Here is a 21,523-nt window from a genome sequence, read left to right as displayed (position 1 = left end):
CTGCCCTGATCTCCACCCCTCCCCCTTTCAGCCCCATCCTCCGCTTTCGACTTCCCCTCACCCCCCCCCCCTCAACCTTGTGTATGTCCGTGGGAACTCCCCCCATCCACCTGGCACGGTCCACTTGCCTGGATGAGTGCAGCTCCAACAACACTCAAAAAGCTCAACACCCTCCAGGACAAACCTCCAGGTGGTGGGGTTCCCAGGTATCTGCTGCTCTTATCCTTCTAGATGGCCGTGGGCATGGGTTTGGAAGGTGCTGCCTAATGAACATTGGTGAGTCCCTGCAGTGCATCTTGTAGATGGTACACACGGCTGCCACTGTTCGCCAGTGGTGGAGGGTTTGAATATTTGTGGAAGGGGGAGCAATCAAGCTGGCTGATTTGACCTGGATGGTGACGAGCTTCTTGAGTGTTGTTGGAGCTGCATTCATCCAGGCAAGTAGAGAGTATTCCATGACACTCCTGACTTGTGTCTTGTAGATGGTGGACAGGCTTTGGGTAGTCAGGAGGAGAGTTACTCCTTAGGATTTCTGGTCTTCAACGTGCTCTGGTTGCCACGGTATTAATGTGTTATACCCAATTTTACTAACGAAAACTGTTACTCTACTGAATACAGGAAAACTTTCCATTCCACAGCTCAACAAAAAGTCACCTAAAGAGTACAAATGAATGCTTCAACTGAACAAAGGAATATGTTCAAGTGAGCCATGTGTAGAATTTTTACACGGTTACAATGATTATAGATGGCAAAGACCATTTGGCTACTGAATTCATCCATCCGAAAGCACTCCAATTTCTTAAACAATTCCAGTGCATTTCCATACATTATTCCATCTGGAAATTCCATTGCACACACAAGTCTTTGTTTCAAAAAGAAATCCTGTTGACACTACCAAAATTTCTTTCACTAGTTTGAATGTGTGATTCCATATGAACAACAGAATTTTTAAGGAGTGCTCTGGGTCTACTTCTTAACCATTTCATCCATATGATCACTTCACAGACTAGTTGAAAAGCCCAAATACTTCAGTGTTTCCACATAAATCTGACCCTTTGAATCAAACACATGTCTACAATGCCTCTAGGAACATTGTCTTGATGACCAGAACAAGATCTGTGCAGATCAGAGCTCTGTCCAGTTGATTCTAACTTTCACGAACATATTCTGCTGTTTTTGTTGAACACTGGTCTGCTTTTGGTTGGACATGATTAGTGTTGAGTTTACGAAGCGTCCTAACTCTCTTTCTGTTTCATCTTTGATCATTCCAACATCATTCTTAGAGTACAGATCCATATGCAATAGTTTACAATTGTCTGCATTAAACTAAATCTGAAATTATGCTGCACACTTTCCATATCTTATCAAACTCATTCTCCCATTCCTGAGCTGCCGCTTCTGATCTTATTGCTGTTCCTAGTTTGGTTAAATCCTATTAAAAAGAGTAGCTGACCATCTGTATTTCGTTTACTCACTGAAGTGTCTCTGATTTATGTATTCTGTTGTCTGCTGCACAATTTTATACATTTAATTGCCAGCTGGACATGTTATGGGCACACTTAAATGGTAAAAGATACTGATTGTAATGTATTGTATGAACAACTAACAAGCCCACTCCAAATTTCTCTTCCCACGTTTAACAGCCCTGGTAAAATAGGGCAGGAATGAGTTGGTACAGTACTGTGAAGTGTGTGTGCAATTATTAACTGACAGCTGTCTAGCCTAGTTTCACTTGCGTTCAAATGTTCTAAATGAAGTTTCGTCTGTCCTTGAATTTCAGGACTGAGCAGCACTTCACCTCTTTACCAGTCAGAGGGAACATCAAGCAGGTCCACAGTGTTTGGACTGACATTGTTGGTGTTCATGTGTTAAATAAATTGTTGGTGTAATACAAGTCATGCCACAGATAACTACTGTACCCGGGCTTCCAGTGACTCAGTATATCTTTAATACTGGGTGCTGCCCAAATTATTCTGAATTATTGAGGGTGTGACCAAGAATGAAAAGAGTCCATCAGGAAGTAACAAATAGACGATGAGATGTAGATGATTTTTTTTAAATGGCAGATTATAAGAGGAATACAGATCAAGGCAAGATCAAGGAAGAAATCGAAGTTCAGAAGCTTTGAATTCCTGTGAATGGAAGAATAAAAGAGCAAAACAATTGCCTTCATTTCAAAACAGTGAAGGTACAGAGGAGGAACAAGAGAGGAAGCAATGGGCTCAGAGGAAGATTAGTACAATAGAAAAAGATTACAATGAAGAAAGATTGGAAGAGCAAGATAATATTTTCTTGCATCTTTTAAAAAATGAATTCAGAGTACCCAATTCATTTTTTCCCAATTAAGGGGCAATTTAGCGTGGCCAGTCCACCTAGCCTGCACATCTTTTGGGTTGTGGGGGTGAAACCCACGCAAACATGGGGAGAACGTACAAACTCCACATGGACAGTGACCCAGAGCCGGGATCAAACCTGGGACCTCAGCACCGTGAGGCAGCAGTGCTAACCACCATGCTACCGTGCTGCCCCCTATTTTCTTGCATCTTGACCTTGAGTAAAATAGATATAAATAGAAACAAAAACAGAAAATGCTCAAAAGTCTCAGTGGGTTTAACAGGTGGAGAGAGAACAGTGGTAACGGGTACGATTCAACGGAGAAACAATCTAGGTCCGGTTTTGGACGCGTTCAGCGGGGCTGCAGTGCTGAGCAACACTCTGTTACTCAACGACACTTAGTAGGTTTTTGGCCTCAGGGTGTTTCTCTCCCCCGAGGCCACCTTTGAGTCATTTCCTGGTGGGAAGTCCAGCAGGAAAGGCTCCTCAGAGATCAGGGCACCATTTTGTCTGGCTATCCCAAACTCTTCTCCCTCTCCCTTTCAGCCCCCTGCCTGTTTTTGATCCCCCCCCCCCTCCCTCCAAGCTCGGGGAGGCCTGAAGGAGTCCCCCACCCCTCCCATACCTCCCCTCCACCTGATGAGGACCCATAGGCCCAATCCCTGGCAATGCCAATCTGGCACTGGGCACCTTGGCATTGCCAGCTTAATGCCCTGTCAGTGCCCCTGCTAGAATGCCCGGCTGGCAGTGCCAAGGGGCCCGGATGCCAGAGGGAGTTCCAGGGTGCCACCCTGCCTTGTCCCCGACCACCCGGGGGTCTACTATGGCTTGGGAGACACCCCAGGTGCCATTATGACTGGTCCATGTTTGTGGAAACCAGTACTAAATGGCAGCCTGGCAAGTACTCCCAGCCGCAGCAGTTAGGTCCCAGATCAATGAATGAAAATCGCTTATTGTCACGAGTAGGCTTCAAATAAAGTTACTGTGAAAAGCCCCTAGTCGCCACATTCCGGCGCCTGTTCGGGGAGGCTGGTATGGGAATTGAACCATGCTGCTGCCCTGCCTTGGTCTGCTTTCAAACCCAGCGATATAGCCCTGTGCTAAACCAGCCCCATGCCCGAAGTATACAGCAAATGCATATTTAATAAGCTGAATACCTCATTTAAATATGCAGATCTGGATCTCGCCCAGTGAGGGCAAGACCCAGATCGAGACGTCTTGTGAGATTTTGTTCAATCTTGTGAGGCGTTTCGAGGGGCGTTAGTCTCGCGTGGTTCAATGGTGTCCTTCCGACACCAAGTCGGGCACGATGAGGCCGCTAAATCGTGCCCAACCTTTCACGTCCAAGGTGACTCTTCATCAGACATAAATAGAAAATGGTCATGAATTTTTAAATTTAGGTTTCGCTTACCCAATTCATTTTTTCCAATTAAGGGGCAATTTAGCGTGGCCAATCCACCTAGCCTGCACATCTTTGGGTTGTGGGGGTGAAACCCACGCAAACATGGGGAGAATGTGCAAACTCCACACGGACAGTGACCCAGAGCCGGGATCGAACCTGGGACCTCAGCGCCGTGAGGCAGCAGTGCTAACCACTGCTCCACCGTGCTGCCCTATGGTCATGAATTTTTAATTTATACTCATGCAGAAAGCATCTGCTGATCAGTTATTATATAAATGGAGTTGACTAGTGTTTACTCACCTTGTAGAGACCCAATGGCTCTCCATCTGAGGTGGCATTTGGACAATGATCCTGGCTCCATTGTACAGGTGCTTCAACATGTGATGGCATTGAAAATCTTTGCTAAACTTGCCCAAGATCTTCTCAATCGACCTGCTTGATGTCCCCTCGGAGTAGTGGAGGGATGAAGCACTACCGAGACCTGGAATTAAAAGACACGGTGTAACTTAATTTATAATATGTGAACATGTTACACGCTAAAATTCACTCCTCGTGACTGAACTCGCCAAACAAGCTGCCAGTGATTAATAGGAATGGATTCAGATTTATGAATTACCATGACCTTTACAGAAATAGAATGGTTAAGCTTTAAGTTGTGTATTAATGTTCTTATTTTATCCAATTTTAGGCATCTATAATTTAAATTAAATTTGTGTTTGCCTTTTTGTAATGCACGGATCGGTAAAGCTCAACTTTTGAGTATAATTTGATAATTTTTCAGTCTGTTAAAAGGCATGGGGCTGGATTCTCCGATTTCCGACCCTGAAATCGTGTTCGCTGACGGGGCAGAGAATCTGTTTTGACACGGAAATCTGGGGTGGATCCAGTTTTCAGATGCTCCGCCCCCAAAAAGCGGCCTACTCTAGGCGTACGCCGCACGCCGTATCCACGGCTTCAGGCCATTGCCTGAGGCCTGCCCCGCAATGCTCTGTCCCCGAGTGGCCGAGTTCCCGAAGGCGTAGGACAAGTGTGGCCTCACCCGTCGTGAACTCAGCGTGATGGCTGTGGACTCAGTCGGGGGAGGGCCGATCCACGGGTGGGGGGCTTCAATTGGGGCTGGGGCCACTTTGGGTGGGCGGTCCGGGGTGTGCGATCGGCCGAAGGGGGGACTATTTTTGCAGTCCGGCTCCATGAGTCCGTCATGTAGCACAGTGTGGTCGCTGCAGGTCGCCGCCTGCAGGAATCCAGCAATGCTCCAGGCTGTATCGGCAGCTAGAGCTGGGAGCTCTTCGCTGCCTCCCTGCTAGCCCCCAGGAGAAGGGAATCGGTGGCCGCTTTGCGCCAGTTGTCCTGGCGTAAAACACAGTTTTCACGGCGGCATGGGGACTTAGTTTCTCAAACTAAGTCCATGGTTTCCAATGATGGAGATATCCTCGAGAGATAGTCCGAGCCATCGCTGCACACCTCAGGCCTACACTAGTGCCCCTATCATGTGTGCATGTACAATTTTGATATTAAAAAAATGGATTGACTGAGATATGACGGATATTTTGCAATTGAGTTAGGGCTCTGTTGCCTCAACTTGTTGGTTGTTTCAGTCATTTTGAATAAAACAAACTGGTCCACTGGGTTTACTTCACTGGGGAACCACAGCCGCCTTTGAGCACACTGAGTTGAAGAATCTAATTAGTTTCAGAAACACTAATTAGCACTGTTAAGAATGAAGGAAAATTAAGATTCAAAAATGAAATTGGGATAAAATAAAGTAAAAAGAAAGGAGATAAAAGGGGATTGATACGTGCAGCTGCCTGAAGGGTGTTTTGATATGCAAATTAGCACATCAGTGGGAAAAACAAGTGTTTACCAATGTGGGAAACAATAGTGTAGAAGAGGTGACTGCAAAGTGGAGAGATAAGGGAATTGGCGTTGGGTCCACAGGGTGGGTAACATCAAGGGAAAGAATGATATATCCATAGCAGGATAACTGGAGAAAAAGACACAGTAAGGCATCTACCATGATAGCTACACCCAGCTCCAGAAAAAAGTCACCCCCAAAAACATGTTATTGCCAAAAGGCAGCTGATTAAAATCCAAAACCCGCACGGAGGAGATTACTGAGACAGAAAATGATTTTCCCGAATTGTGGACAAATAACATGTGCATGGTAACTATCTGCTGGATTTAGCTCAGAGCGTTATATAATGTTGGATGTTGTTTGGGTAAAGGAGTGTCTCAGAGATCAGGAAATATAGGTAGTTGGAAACAAAGGGGTAACTTCATGAGATACTATGTGTATAATAATAATAATCTTTATTATTTTCACAAGTAGGCTTACATTAACATTAATGAAGTTACTGTGAAAATCCCTGGGTCACCACATCCGGCACACTCAGGTACACTAAAGATTTCAGAATGTCCAAATCACCTGACAGCATGTCTTTCGGGACTTAATGTAATTAAATACACCATTTTAGTGTATTAAATCCTTCTTGTTGCATGTTTCTTTTCAAGTTAGTAAATATTCTTTATCAATTGATCAAAAAAAGACTTAGAACATAGAACAGTACAGCACAGAACAGGCCCTTCGGCCCTCAATGTTGTGCCGAGCAATGATCACCCTACTCAAACCCACAAATCCACCCTATACCCGTAACCTAACACCCCCCCTTAACCTTACTTTTTTAGGACACTACGGGCAATTTAGCATGGCCAATCCACCTAACCCGCACATCTTTTGGACTGTGGGAGGAAACCGGAGCACCCGGAGGAAACCCATGCACACACGGGGAGGACGTGCAGAATCAGCACAGACAGTGACCCAGCCGGGAATCGAACCTGGGACCCTGGAGCTGTGAAGCATTTATGCTAACCACCATGCTACCGTGCTGCCCCTATTCCTCGTTGGTCTGCATATCTTTTCTCACGGCATACTAAATTGAAAATATACATCACTAAGAACCAGTGTTCCAAGTTACCCCTCTGGGCTTTGGGATACCCTCTCATTTAACATCAGCAGGGTGTTTAAACAGCACATTGCCCTTCAGTTAAGCTTCATAAACAAATCTTATGCATACAACTACCTTCTGAGAAGAACTCACCAGTTCCTTCTATGAAAGCTAGCATGGATATATTCTCACTGCAAAGCCCATCTCAATTATCTTCAACTAATCATCCACACAAACTCCTGCAACATTGTCCAAAGCAGATTTGACTGCCCTCCCACTTTGTTGCCTATTTAACCCTTTCTTTCTAGCCTAAAGGCTGTTTTGGACTGATTCCCCCTGCTTTGCACCTGGTAAATAGCAATTTCCATGGCAAAATGCAGTAAAACAGAGCCATTATATCAAGTCGCCAAACCAGCTCCCACATCTATTTTTCGGAGTATTAATGGTACAGGGGTTGTGACAGTGCAACCATTGGCAATTGCCTGGCTCTCCGTCAGAGTAGGGCAGCCATTGGGTGTCTACAATGTGAGTAAACTCTGGTTAATATTGCACAATGATAACGAGCAAAGTGGGCTGCACTTTGTCCCTCCCCAGCACCACTGAACTGAAGGCTTCCGTGGGTCAGTGACAAATGACTTGAGGGTCAAAGACCGTTCAGTAGCTGCATTTCACATCAACTGAGATCCTGAATCTGGTAGCCATTAACACTGAAAAGGTGGTCAGAGGGCAGAGGAAAATCGGTGTACTTCTGATATTTGATTTGTTTTGTCACTATATTGGTATTTTTTTCAGTAAAAATGTGTACTAGCTGAAACGTTAAGATTGGCCCCATCGATTACAAGTGAGGTCACAATCCTGTTATTACAAGAAGTTTAGAATTGCATTGGAGCAGGTGGTTTTTATACAAGAAAGTTAAATCTTCTGATGTTATAATTACACAGCAGGAATACAGGATTGTGCAATTACGTAACATTTATCTCTGCTATCATGCTCTTTTACAACATGCCGTGGATAAATTCAGATTTTACTGCATTTCAGATCATGCAGCACAATGCCTCTTCTGTTCAATTCAAGCTATTCGATTGTACCAGCCAGCAGTGCATCTCTGCTGCTGTGGCACTTGTTTCCAGCCGCCAAGCAAAACCAGAAAGTCAGAAAGAATAGTAATTAATGTTAACCCTTTATACACCAAAACAGCTGAGTGGTTCAATGTAGCAGTGTATTTTTAGACTGAAGCAACATTGATCACATGATTTTTAATTCCCCCCCCCCCCCCAATTAAACAGCAATTTAGCGTGGCCAATCCACCTACCCTGCACTTGGTTATGGGGTTATGGGGGTGAGACACACACATACTCGGGGAGAATGTGCAAACTCCACATGGACAGTGACCCAGAGCCGGGATCGAACCTGGGGCCTCAGTGCCATGAGGCAGCAATGTGCCATCGTGCCGCCCTTACTGATAACATGATAACTGCCACATGGTGCAATGCAGGTTGTATCTTATGTACGTTTAACATAACACGAAAGGAAGGGCTGTCCTCCAACCAAAATTAGACTGTTACTGGGTGAAGGAGTGAGGGAACTGTGAAATAAAACCCTCAAATCTTCAACTGCTCACCCCTAAGCTTGGCTGAGATTTTCCTCCATTCTGAATTACTACATGCATATAAATGAAGGCAAGAGCAGAGGATTACTGATGGAGAAGAACGTCAGAGAGATGGGGGTAGTGGAAGTGGGGCTGGGGGCTATGGTAGTGGGAGCAAAGCTAAATGACTCACTGGCTCTAAAGGTAGGAGGATCTCCTTCCTGCCTTCACCCAGTCCTGGTCCTTCAATCTGCCTGTTACTTTACTGCTGGGTACAACATTGGGGAAGAAAACGTCTTGATGCTTTAAAGAGAGCCACTCAGGTGGACTCCTACCTGAAGTTTGGAGATAATGCTGTAAACATTGATATAGTTTCTGCCTCAGCCATTAACAGTGCCTATGAGTTCCACAACTTCAGAACTTTCTCGGGAACGACATACTTTCTGTTCTCTGTTTGCAATGCCCTCACATTTAATTTTACATCTTGGCTCCTCAACCTCAATTATTCAGTGACTTGAAACATTCTGCTTCTAACTATCTTCTCCCATCCTTTCATAATTTTAAATCTCAGCCTTGTTCTATGAAGAAAAGACCCAGATTTCAAGTCTTTTCAGTAATTCTATCCGAATGCTATTGGATGTGTTGGATGCCTCTTTAATGTTCCAATACCCTTTCTAAAGCGGGAAGTCCTATATCCTCAGTGAACTCTTAACTGAGGTTGTTTTAAGTTTTATGTAGGCTCATCATTGCCCTTTATATTCTACACCTTGTGATTAAACCTAGAATATTATCATCATTTTTGCAGCCTAACCTGAAGCATTGCCTTTAATACATTGTGAACCTGTATCTCAAAATCCCTGTGTTCCTGAAAAATGCTGAGCTTACTCCAATTCAGAGTATAAATTATTGCTGTTATCTAGTTTAACCAAATGAATAATCCAGCACTGATAATAATAATAATAATCGCTTATTGTCACAAGTAGGCTTCAATGAAGTTACTGTGAAAAGCCCCTAGTTGTCACATTCCGGCGCCTCCTCGGGGAGGCCGGTATGGGAAATGAACCCGCGCTGCTGGCTTTGTTCTGCATTACAAGCCAGCTGTTTAGCCCACTGTGCTATTTAAATTCTATCTGTCCATTTATCCCATTCCCTCACCTTATCAATATTTCTGTGCAGTTTCCTTTGGTTTTCTCAATAATTATCCATGGCACAATCTGTAAATGTGTCACCACACACTCTCTGGGCCCATACTGAAAGCATTGGCATTCATAATGAACAGAAGAGGCTCCAAAGCTAAGCATTGAGTGACACCGTAACTCCGACACTCCAAAAATCTCAAAACTAGATATTGCAACATCTCTGCCCTTGTAGCCTTGCTGAGCAAGCAATCCTGTATTTATTTCAGGAATTTCATTCTCTTTTCCCCATTGGCCCCTTTTCTGCCCCAATCTTTTGTGACTGGTTTGGTTCTTTCCTGATCTTTTCTAGCGTGTAACCCACCTTAGATGGCAGTCTTCTCGGATACTTAAACTGCTTGCGAATGCTACATTTGCAGTCTAATTTTAGAGCCTGGAATAAGGTAGATTGAGATCCTTTGGTGATTGTCGGCACACTTCACTTTAGTCTAAACTCAGAGCAGCATCGAATCAGAATGCTGGACCCCTACGCATATCTGAAATTTGTCTTATCACAATTGAAATGATTAGGGACAAGAGACTCACTCTTTCATGACAGGGCAGCACGGTAGCATTGTAGGGCAGCATGGTAGCATTGTGGATAGCACAATCGCTTCACAGCTCCAGGGTCCCAGGTTCGATTCTGGCTTGGGTCGCTGTCTGTGTGGAGTCTGCACATCCTCCCCGTGTGTGCGTGGGTTTCCTCCGGGTGCACCGGTTTCCTCCCACAGTCCAAAGATGTGCAGGTTAGGTGGATTGGCCATGCTAAATTGCCCTTAGTGTCCAAAATTGCCCTTAATGTTGGGTGGGGTTACTGGGTTATGGGGATAGGGTGGAGGTGTCGACCTTGGGTAGGATGCTCTTTCCAAGAGCCGGTGCAGACTCGATGGGCTGAATGGCCTCCTTCTGCACTGTAAATTCTATGTAAAATGACCTCTAAATAGTCAAATCTCAGTAGCAGTTGGGTGGCTATCCTGTTTCTGATCAATGCCTTTTCCTAAAACTCTGCTTCACCTATGCCTTGGTGCGAGCTATGTGTTAGAATTTTGGATTGAACTGACCTGAATCCAGTTGGATTTGCATAAAGGTTCAAAACCGCTGCACCTTTTTGAACCAACTTCAATAACTTGCTGTAACTGCTTGCTGTGGTAAAGAATGATATTGGTGGATAAACCTTTTTGGAAATTTATTCTACTACAAGGTGTATCGCATGAATGACGTTAATGGCCTTCTGAAGTGATGGAGATTTAAAGTTGAAATCATACATGAAAAACTAGACACAATTATTGATCTACAGTTTCCCGGGGTGACTGTGACAGATAACTTCACTTACATGACTCTACTTTAGTTCACAGGAAGTTTGATACTTACAGAAGAAGGCTTTTGTGGTGGACGTGAGAGTAAACATATATGGAGAACCTTTAATTATAAGATTTATGCTTACTCTTTTCAAATTTATTTTGTGCAACTTATATTCATAGTTTGATTAGTTCTATTGATGGGCATCTGGTAAAATTTAGTCAGAAGGAAAATGAATACTGTCTCTGTGTTTGAAATTATGATGAAGATTCCAAAGAGAAAAGTTTTGTAATTACCAATTTTGTGGAAATTGTTCTGTAACTTTACATGATAATAATTGCTGAATTGTCTTATTGTGATATATTTCTCAAAAACCATTTCCAAAAATGCAGCACAGTGGTTCGCACTGTTGCTTCACAGCACCATGGTCCCAGGTTCGAGTCCTGCCTGGGGTCGCTGTCTGCATGTTCTCCCCATGTCTGTGTGGGTTTCCTCTGGGTGCTCCTGTTTCCTCCCACAAGTCTCGAAAGACGTGCTTGTTAGGTGAATTGGACATTCTGAATTCTCCCTCTGCGTGCCCGAACAGACACTGGAATGTGGCGATGAGGAGCTTTTCACAGTAACTTCATTGCTTTATTAATGTAAGCCTACTAAAGATCACTATTATAATGAGAGAATGTGTTGGCGAACTCCATCTTCTGGTTAGTGCATATTTCTCTTTTAGGAGTTCCAGCTGTGTTAAACAGGCTCTGCCTGGCTGGACCCCAAGCTGAAAGTAGCAATCTCAGATTCATTAACTGCACCATTAAAGATTTTATTTTGAAACACAGAACTTCACAACATGAAGAGTGGTTCCAGCCCTCTGTGTGTTTATTTGATCTTTGCTGAAGCAATCTAGAACTAATGATACTTTTCTGTTCTCTCCTCCAAGCTCTCAGCTTCAAATATTTATCTGTTTTTCCATAAAGATGCAACGATTTCTGCTACAGCTACTCCCTGTGGCAAAGTAGTACATGTTCGAAGAAACTATCTTGTGAAGACATTCCTTCCAACCTCTCTCTCCTTAGCAACATTTTTAAATTGATGAGTCCTTGCTGTTGACTTCCCAACCAGAGGATAAAGAGAGAAATGTTACATCTCAGTAGGTAATCCTCTCTTGCTCAATACGATGTGGCTCAATCATCAAATTACATTTAAAATAAGCACCCATGCCTTCAATGACTTGACCATAGCAAGGATTTCCAAAGGCCCTCTTTAAAATGCACTTGTTTTACCAAGCTTTTGGTCACATCTCGTCGTCCTTTAAATTGCTCAGCAAGGAAGCATTTGTGTCAAGTGCCTACGGGTTGACTTTCACTCTAAATGTGCTACACACAAGTGTGGGGCTGTTGTGAGAGCTTTGAAAGCAAGGCTTGTGCTGAGGAGATGGGGGCATGAGGCTGGGAATAGAGAACAGAGCTAGGAGGTTCGGGGGGGGGGGGGGGGGGGGGCAGAGTGAAAAACTCAGCTAGGATGAAAGACAGAGATGATAGCAGAGAGATCAGATAACGCAGAATATGACAGATGATAAGAGGTAGAGAGCATAGATTTAGGGGTGACTTTCATCCAGTCGATTCTCTACCCTGGATTTATCAGTCCAGCAGAGACTCCATCACTTATTCCCAGACATGAGGGGTGGTGGGGCTCCACCAAGTCGGCCCTTCACACCCTAAATGTAGGCAGACAAAACAGCCTGATATCTGTGTACACATACTCCGCCAGTAATGAGTCCCAGAGAGTGTTGTGAGGGGAAGGATTATTTGATTTTAAAATTAATAAACTCAATTCAAATAAATTAATAAACCCTTAGCATTATGACAATAAACAATTAAGTTAATTTTTCATAAAGTGGTGGGATCTTGGGGGAATAAGCCTTCACTCTGGCACCAGTCCAGTTTGTTGACACTGTGAATAAACAAACTGCTTTCGAAAGGCTGCAAACTGAATTCAAATCCTAATTGAAATTCACTTGGGGGGAGGGGGGGGGGGGGACTCCACAAGAAGCTGTTTTCCTGCATTTCCGAACATAGTCACAGAAAAGTGACAAGTTTCCACCATGAGGGCAGGACAATGGAGAGTGGGAAAGTATCAGGGCGTGAGGCAGCAAAACTTCTGTTAACTTTCGGAGTTCTTTAAAGTCGCGGCGGGTGGGGGGTTAATAATTGTGTACTGATCTGTTTTGCTTTAACTTGCTCGAGCAATCATCTTCACGTCAGAGACAGCTTATCCTCTGCATCAGCCTTGATTTAATTCACTGGTTTGAACGAGATTTTTTTCTTTAAAGTCGTTCTATAATTTCAAACAGATGCCCCCCCCCCCCCCCCCCCCATCTATAATCAGCCCTTCAATGATTCACAGCTCCAGCCTAATTATATCCTGGGTGAATCTGCCCCTGCTCCACATGGAGATATTCAATTCTCTCTCTGATATCCAGTGGAGTTTTTTTTTTACTTTGAAGGGTTATTGGTTGCTAACTTTCTCTTGTATTGTGGGGATAGATACACACTCACTCGAGGTAAAGGTCAGCGGCTCTTGAATGAATGAAACTGACACGATATTGACAAACGGGGAAAAGCCACTCTGCGGTTTAAAGCCAAACAGATCTTCAACATTTTGAAAGTCCACAAAACGTGGACATTTCAAAATCCGCCACCCTCAACCTGCTATTTAAATGCATTTTCTAAAAAGAACTAAAAGATGTTTTCATTTCATGGAGAACCCAGAACTGTTAAAAAAAATCTATCTGCACAACTAAAAGATCCCGCACTATTTGTCCCGTGAAACATACTTCCACAATACGGTAGTGAATCTATCCCTACCCGGGAGGGAGGGCACTTTTCGATTTTGCCACCAATCTTTTTGACATGTCGGAGCTACTCCGGCTCCCCATTGAGAAGCTGTACGACACTCACTGAAGAACAGGCATCCATTCTATTGCAGTTCAATTCAGCGCCAATGGCGACCCGCCGCTGACAGAGTTAAAAGTGCCACTGGACGAACGGGTTAACCATTGAAGAATACAGATTTAATATAGACCAGTGCTGGCAACGGCACTGCCACACACAAACCATTCAATGGCGCAATCTGGCAAGCACCAAATACTGCCAATTGCCAGCTGCAAAGCAGCATTCATAACAAACCTCTGATATCCAGTGGAGTTTTTTTTACTTTGAAGGGTTATTGGTTGCTAAGTTCATTAATTTTTAAGAGTATTGATGGCGCGATGTGTATGTAACATGCATACATACGGACATGCACATACACACACATGGACATTCACACACATAGATACCCACACACATGGACATACACACATGGGCACACACATGAACACACATACCCACACGCATACCCACTTCAAATGGACATACACACACAAATGGACATACACATACATGCACATACCCACACACATGCACATACGCACACAAATGGACATACGCACACACATGGAGGCACATGCCCACACAAATGGACACACACATATCCACACAAATGGACACACACACATACCCACACAAATGGACACACACATGCCCACACAAATGGACACACACATACCCACACAAATGGACACACACACATACCCACACAAATGGACACACACATACCCACACAAATAGACACACACATACCCACACAAATGGACACACATACCCACACAAATGGACACACACATACCCACACAAATGGACACACACATACCCACACAAATGGACACACACATACCCACACAAATGGACACACACATACCCACACAAATGGACATAAACACATACCCACACAAATGGACACACACACATACCCACACAAATGGACATACACACATACCCACACAAATGGACACACACACATACCCACACAAATGGACACACACACATACCCACACAAATGGACATACACACATACCCACACAAATGGACATACACACATAGCCAAACAAATGGACACACGCACATACCCACACAAATGGGCACACACACATACCCACACAAATGGACATACACACATACGCACACAAATGGACATACACACATACCCACACAAATGGACACACGCACATGCACATATACACACGTGGACACACATACACACAGCAGGAAACAAAAGATGGACTGCCAACTCACCCGGCAGGATTAGTGTCAGCAGCAGGTATATGGATGCCAGTGGGAGGCGGTGTGGACCCATCGCTTTCACCTTGTCCCCAAGTTAGTTCGGCCCGATTGCAGATTCGGTCCCCCGCAAAGGTCCCGAGATTTCGCTCAGTCTTGAAGTCAAAAGGCGGCTGCGAATTATCCAGAATAAGACGTCCCTCCTCCCCTTGCTTTAGATACACAGCAAGCCCCGAAGTGGAGGGTGGGGGGTGAAGTCAGAGGAGGTGGGTGAAGTAAAGAGGATGAGAGTTGTCACTGTCTGTGTGTGTCTTCACACAGAATGGAGGCTTCTCACTCCGCACCTTCCAGCTGAACCCGAGCAGATAAACTGTGCAGAAGTTTCTCTCCCCCTCTGAGTTTACAAGAAACTTGTGTTTGTGAAAACAAACTGCTGCTGTTGTGTCTGCAAGTCCCCTTACATCTGAGAGAGCGCACCCAGAGTTTGGGCTGCCAGCCTTTGCTCCTGCTCAGCTGCTTTGAGTTGGTGTGTGTGTGTGTGTCTGCCTGTGTTCAGAGGCCTCCCAGTTCCCAAGCACACCCAGCACTGGCTGAGGGTCAGGAGGTGGAGATTCAGCCTCTCTAGCGCTGCTTCAAAGGGACGGCGTTTATGACGATCAGAATGTGGTACACTCAGAAGCCTCTCTCTCTCTTTTTCTCCCTCTCCATCAAGTCTCCACGAAACCTCCTTCCACTGTTTGTTTTTCTTTTCAAGTCTAAATCTTAACCCTTTTCATCACCGAGAAATTGGGTAGCTTCCCAAAGCAGGTCCTCCCTGACCCCGGGCAATGTCTGGTGAAAGGCACCAGGTTACCAAGTCATAGAACATACAGTGCAAGAGGCCATTCGGCCCATCGAGTCTGTACGACCCACTTAAGCCCTCACTTCCACCCTATCCCCGTAACCCAATAACCCCTCCGAACCTTTTTGGTCACTAAGGGCAATTTATCATGGCCAATCCACCTAACCTGCACGTCTTTGGACTGTGGGAGGAAACTGGAGCACCCGGAGGAAACCCACGCAGACACGGGGAGAACGTGCAGACTCCACACAGACAGTGACCCAGCGGGGAATTGAACCTGGGACCCTGGCGCTGTGAAGCCACAGTGCTATCCACTTATGCTACCGTGCTGCCCTAAGTCACCCCCAGAATGGCTGTGGTTACAGAAAGAGGCCATTCTGTCCATCACCCCGCTCCCCTCCCTTGCAGAGAACAACCCATTCCGCCACCCTCTCCCTGCAGTTTTCTCCTCAATCCCTCGAATCCATTCCGAATGAAACTTCCCATTCCCCCTTTTTCATGCCATACATACATACAGTTATTACTTCATTATAACTTCAAGGGTACTTTCAATTCAATCCATATTACAACCCTATATCTCCAATATGAACAGAAAGGACTAGATGGCAGCAGTGGGTAAGGTTCCGAGAGACTCCAAGCTAATTTCAAACCGGATTGAACAGACAGCTTTGCTGCCACATTGATGTTACTCACACCCCTAACTGCCCACCATTGATATCAATAACTCTCAACAGTCAGGTCCTGAACTGACTCCCCTCATACAAAGCACCAGATACTCCTGGAGGTTCCTCTCCAAGTCACTCCACCTCCTGACTTCGAAATATATTGCCATTCCTTCACTGTGGCTGGGTCAAAATCTTAGAACTCCCTCCCTAACTGCACAGTAGGTGTACCTACACCTCAGCGACTGCTGGGGCTCAAGAAGGCAACTTACCACCACCTTCTCGAGGGCAATTAGGGATGGGCAATGGAATGCCCATCTCGCCAGTGAAGCCCACATCCCGGGAAAGACACAACAAATGAGGATGCTCATTCCTGGCGGGAATCTCACATTGGTTTAACTGGGTGACGACAAAGCTCCGATTACAAAATAGACAGGCACAATTCTTACAGAGCTCCACAGGGTAGACACACACAAGACATTTCCCCTGATTGAGGAGTCTTCACTCAGAGGGTGAGTGATTTATTTTGATTAGAGGAGGGAGTCAAGAGTTATGGGGGGGGGGGGGGGGGGGAGGCAGACAAGGAAGTGAAGCAGAGATCACAACCCGATCAACAATTGATCTTATTGGATGCTGGAGCAGGTCTGATGGGCCGAATTGGCTACGCAACTACTTTGCATTTCCATTCTTGGTTTACAGCAGTGACAATTCCAAAGCTCCAAACACTTCCACCCTTTTGTGAGTTTCTTTGCAAGTTATGCCAAAATCATGTTCCTGGCAAGATGTAGTAAAACATCTGTCCTGACCACCATCTTGTGAGCACAAGGAATGCACTGAATCTGTTCACATCTTCATAGTGTGACAATATGTCTGTGGACGAGATGATGGGAAGAGAAAGTGAAAGTCTTGCATTTCTCCAGCTCTTTTCAGAACACTGGAGGTCTCACAACATTTTACAGCCAATGACATCCATTTCAATGTGTAATCACTGATGTAAAGTAGGAAACATTGGTGATGGTCGATCTGTGAACAGCCAACTTTCACAATGTAAGGACAGCCAAATCTTCAGTTACTGTGATGTTGATTGAGGGATAAATATTGGTCAGGATATAAAGGATAATTCCCCATGCGCTTTGAATAGCCAGTTTAGCTCAGTGGGCTAGACAGCTGGCTTGTTAATGCTGAATAAGGCCAGCAGCACGGGTTTAATTCCCATACCGGCTTACCCAAACAGGCACCGGAAAGTGGTGACTAGGAGCTTGCCACAGTAACTTCATACTTGTGACAATAAAAGATTATTATTATCAAATCTCAGTGACAGTGGGCAGGATTCTCCGTCCGTTCACATTGGTGGGATTCTCTGGTCCCGCTGCAGTGAATGGGTGATTTGGCTGAGTGCCAAATTCTCCGTCCTCATTCGCAATGGTAGCGAGGCAACGTCGCAACGTAGAATCCTGGCCAGTACCTGCGACAGTGCAACGTTCCCTCAAGTACTATACCGGGTGTCTGCTTTGATCTTTGAGCTCAAGACCTGGGGCTGGATTCTTTGCACCTGACGTCAAAATCCCATCTAGTGCCAGGGTAGAGAATCCATTTCCCCGCATGGAATTGGGACCGGCGCCAATTCCCCAATTCTCCGGGCCCTGAAAAGTGGCGTACTCGGCCGCATATCACCTACCTGCGGCCATCGCCCTCAATCGGCTGAAGTCCTGATGGTGTGGATCCTGCCGGTCGGGATACCTGGGTGATGGCTGCGGACTCAGTCCGTGGCCGCCCTGGTCAGGGGCAGGCGATCGTAAGACATGGGGGGCTTATATGGGACCAGGCAATTTTAGGGCGGGCGGTCTGGGTCGGGCGCGCGGCCGATTGGGGGTACTTTGTTTAAGGTCCAGCTCCGTGGTCTGAGTCCGTCATGGAGCACGGAGCGGCCGCTGGAGGCCACCGCCGTGCGCATGCTCAGCCTCTGACCCGAAAGTGCGGGGGCTCATATCTGAAGCAAAAGCTGATAGTTTCACTCTGCCAGTCCCCTGCAGAGGTAGGAACATGTAGCCTTTTGACGCCAGTTTTCCTGGCATGAAAGTCCACAGTTTTCACGACAGCGTGGGGACATAATCCCAAAAGCGGAGAATCCAGCCCCTGGAGTGTGAGTTGAACTCAGAACCTGGTGATTCAGGGACCAAGGGCTGGTTTAGCACAGTGGGTTAAATAGCTAGCTTGTAACGCAGAACAAGGCCAGCACCGTGGGTTCAATTCCCATACCGGCCTCCCCGAACAGGCACCAGAATGTGGCGACTAGGGGCTTTTCACAGTAACTTCATTGAAGCCTACATGTGACAATAAGCTATTATTATTATAAGAGCGTGACCAATGAGCCATGGCTAAAGTTAAAACACAGTGCCTGGCCTCTCAGGTAAATGTAAAAAAATCCCATGGTGCTGATTGAAGAAGAGGAGAGAAATTATCCCGCTGTCCTGGCCAATATTTATCCCTCAATCAGCATCACTTAAACTGTTTGTGTGGTTATTACCTTGTTGCTACGTGTGCTACAATTGGTGGCTATCTTCTCTACATTACAATAGCGATCTCACTCTAAAAGTACTTCAAAGGCTGTGAAGTGACTGAGGACATTCTGAGATTCTGAAAAGCTCCATGTCACTGCAACTTTAACTTTCCTTCACTTATGTAATTTTTACATTCACAAGCACAGCACTGTACCACATCTATCAGTGTAGCTCAAGGCAGGGACTGGCAGAAATATTCCACCCCTGCCACATTCACTTCAGCAGTATTGACTCGGCCCAACATTTAGTCAAAGACAATATGGGTCTGCCACTGAATGTTCCCAACTAACTATCTTTCCCCATTCCCATTGCTATCACTAAGAAAACATCTTCCTCACTTGTGCAACGCCACTCTCGTACATATTGCAAAATTACATTCCCTTACTGATTCACTTTCCCAAAACCGGTTTTCCTTTGAAAAATTTCATGTTTTTAGGTGTCCAGATTACTAACAACCTGTCCTGGTCCCCCCCCCCCATGCTGACACTATAGTTAAGAAAGCCCACCAACGACTCTACTTTCTCAGAAGACTAAGGAAATTTGGCATGTCAGCTATGACTCTCACCAACTTTTACAGATGCCCCATAGAAAGCATTCTTTCTGGTTGTATCACAGCTTGGTATGGAGCCTGCTCTACTCAAGACCGCAGGAAATTACAAAAGGTCGTGAATGTAGCCCAGTCCATCACGCAAACCAGCCTCCCATCCATTGAATCTATTTATAATTCCCGCTATCACTTTCCCGTTGCCTCGGAAAGGCAGCCAGCATAATTAAGGACCCCACACACCCCGGACATACTCTCTTCCACTTTCTTCCGTCAGGAAAAAGATACAAAAGTTTGAGGTCACGTACCAACCGACTCAAGAACAGCTTCTTCCCTACTGCCATCAGACTTTTGAATGGACCTACCTCGTATTAAGTTGATCTTTTCTCTACACCCTATCTATAACTGTAACATTATATTCTGTAGTCCCTCCTTCCTTCCCTATGTACGGTATGTGTTGTCTGTATAGCATGCAAGAACAATACTTTTCACAATATACGAATACATGGGACAATAATAAATCAAATCAAATCAAAAAGCTCAGTCCATTATACCTAGGGCTATCTCACAGGTAAGGAGAATTATCATGGGTTCCATCAGAATTGAAATTCCTCCTGTGGATAATTTTCCTGAAAAACAAAAATATACACAGGAAGAACCTCATCCCAGAGTGAGATAACGTATTGTTTATTAATTGATGAGGAGAAATGTTGTGAGTGACAGCGATTAAGTATGAAATGAAATGAAAATCACTTATTGTCACGAGTAGGCTTCAATGAAGTTACTGTGAAAAGTCCAAAAGTAGGAAAGTCTTTCTCATTAGTGTAATGAATTGACCATTCATTTTACCCCATTGTCAGCTTGCTTATATTGTATATGTTGGAATCATTTTGAAAATTGGGGTTACACTTGCAAATCAAAATTTAAAAAAAATTATTTTATGAGATGTGGGCTTCACTGACAAGATCCATTTATTGCCCATCTCTAATTGCCCTTGAATGAGTGTCTTGCCAGGCTATTTCAGAGATTTCAGAGGGCAGTTAAGAGTCAACCACATTGTTGTGGGACTAGGGTCACACGTAGGCCAGACCAGGTAAGGACGGCAGATTTCCTTCCCTGAAGGACATTAGTGAACCAGATGGGTTTTAATGACAATCGACAATGGTTTCATAGTCGTCTTTATATTTTTAATTCCAAATGTTTAATTGAATTCAAATTTCACCATCTGCTATGGCGGGATTTGAATCCGGGTTCCTGGAGAATTACCTTGGGTCTCTGGATTACCAGTCCAGTGCCAATGCCACTTCCACATTGCCAAGAATATATGTACAGAACACCTGGAGCTGCTAGATTTAGACCCATTGCGCAGAGAAATCCCACCATCTCATAAACGTCATGTCAAACTGGAATATGTGACTATTACCAACACCTCAATGCAGATAAAGGATCCATAGAGTACACATAATACTGAGCAGAATAGGGTGCATTACTCAAAAGTGTTGCAATTCTAATTTTGTTAGCTATCACCAAACTGGTCTAATCTCTGTAAATCATAGAGGGGGACATGTGTTAGCTATTATGTAAATCAGTTCAAAGTGGTGCAAAAGCAGCGAGAAATATATTTGAGCTTCACTTTAGCAAATTCATGGTTTTTGTTTAAAAGGTGGGGTAAACAGAAGTGGGTAATTTGCATAATAAACCTTTCTTATTCCCAGTCATTTTTTCAAGCTTCAATTCCCAGCTCAGTGGACTATTAAATTTATCAACTATGTATTGCACAATATATGTTAATACCCTTCTATAGGTACAACTCTTCTGATTTGCGGCATGAACCACTACATTTGGGAGACCATAATAGTCAAGGGATAGAGTGGGAAAGTGGATTGGAGCTAGAAGATCAGCCATGATCTTATTAATGGTGGATGAGACTCAAAGGGTGCTGGGCCGACTCCTGCTGTGATTTATTATGTTTCTATAATGTAAAAACAACATCCTATAATATTATAAAGCCGATTAACTAA

The 21,523-nt window shown here is 44.7% G+C and overlaps 1 protein-coding gene across 1 annotated transcript in view; it reads right to left on the bottom strand.

The window, feature by feature from the left end:
* Positions 1 to 15,527, bottom strand: part of LOC119972267 (protein APCDD1-like) — a 34,409-nt gene extending 18,882 nt beyond the window's left edge. Inside the window, exons 1-2 of the mRNA XM_038808673.1 lie at positions 14,910 to 15,527; positions 4,037 to 4,217 (exon numbers count right to left, since the gene is read on the bottom strand). Coding sequence (XP_038664601.1) covers positions 4,037 to 4,217; positions 14,910 to 14,970 — 242 coding nt within the window. The 5' untranslated portion in view covers positions 14,971 to 15,527. The remainder of the gene's footprint in view (positions 1 to 4,036; positions 4,218 to 14,909) is intronic.
* Between the last annotated feature and the right edge of the window lie 5,996 nt (positions 15,528 to 21,523).

This window comes from Scyliorhinus canicula, chromosome 10 (genome assembly GCF_902713615.1).
Source record: "Scyliorhinus canicula chromosome 10, sScyCan1.1, whole genome shotgun sequence".
NCBI lineage: Eukaryota > Metazoa > Chordata > Chondrichthyes > Carcharhiniformes > Scyliorhinidae > Scyliorhinus > Scyliorhinus canicula.
This window is presented reverse-complemented; position numbering and strand designations above follow the sequence as displayed.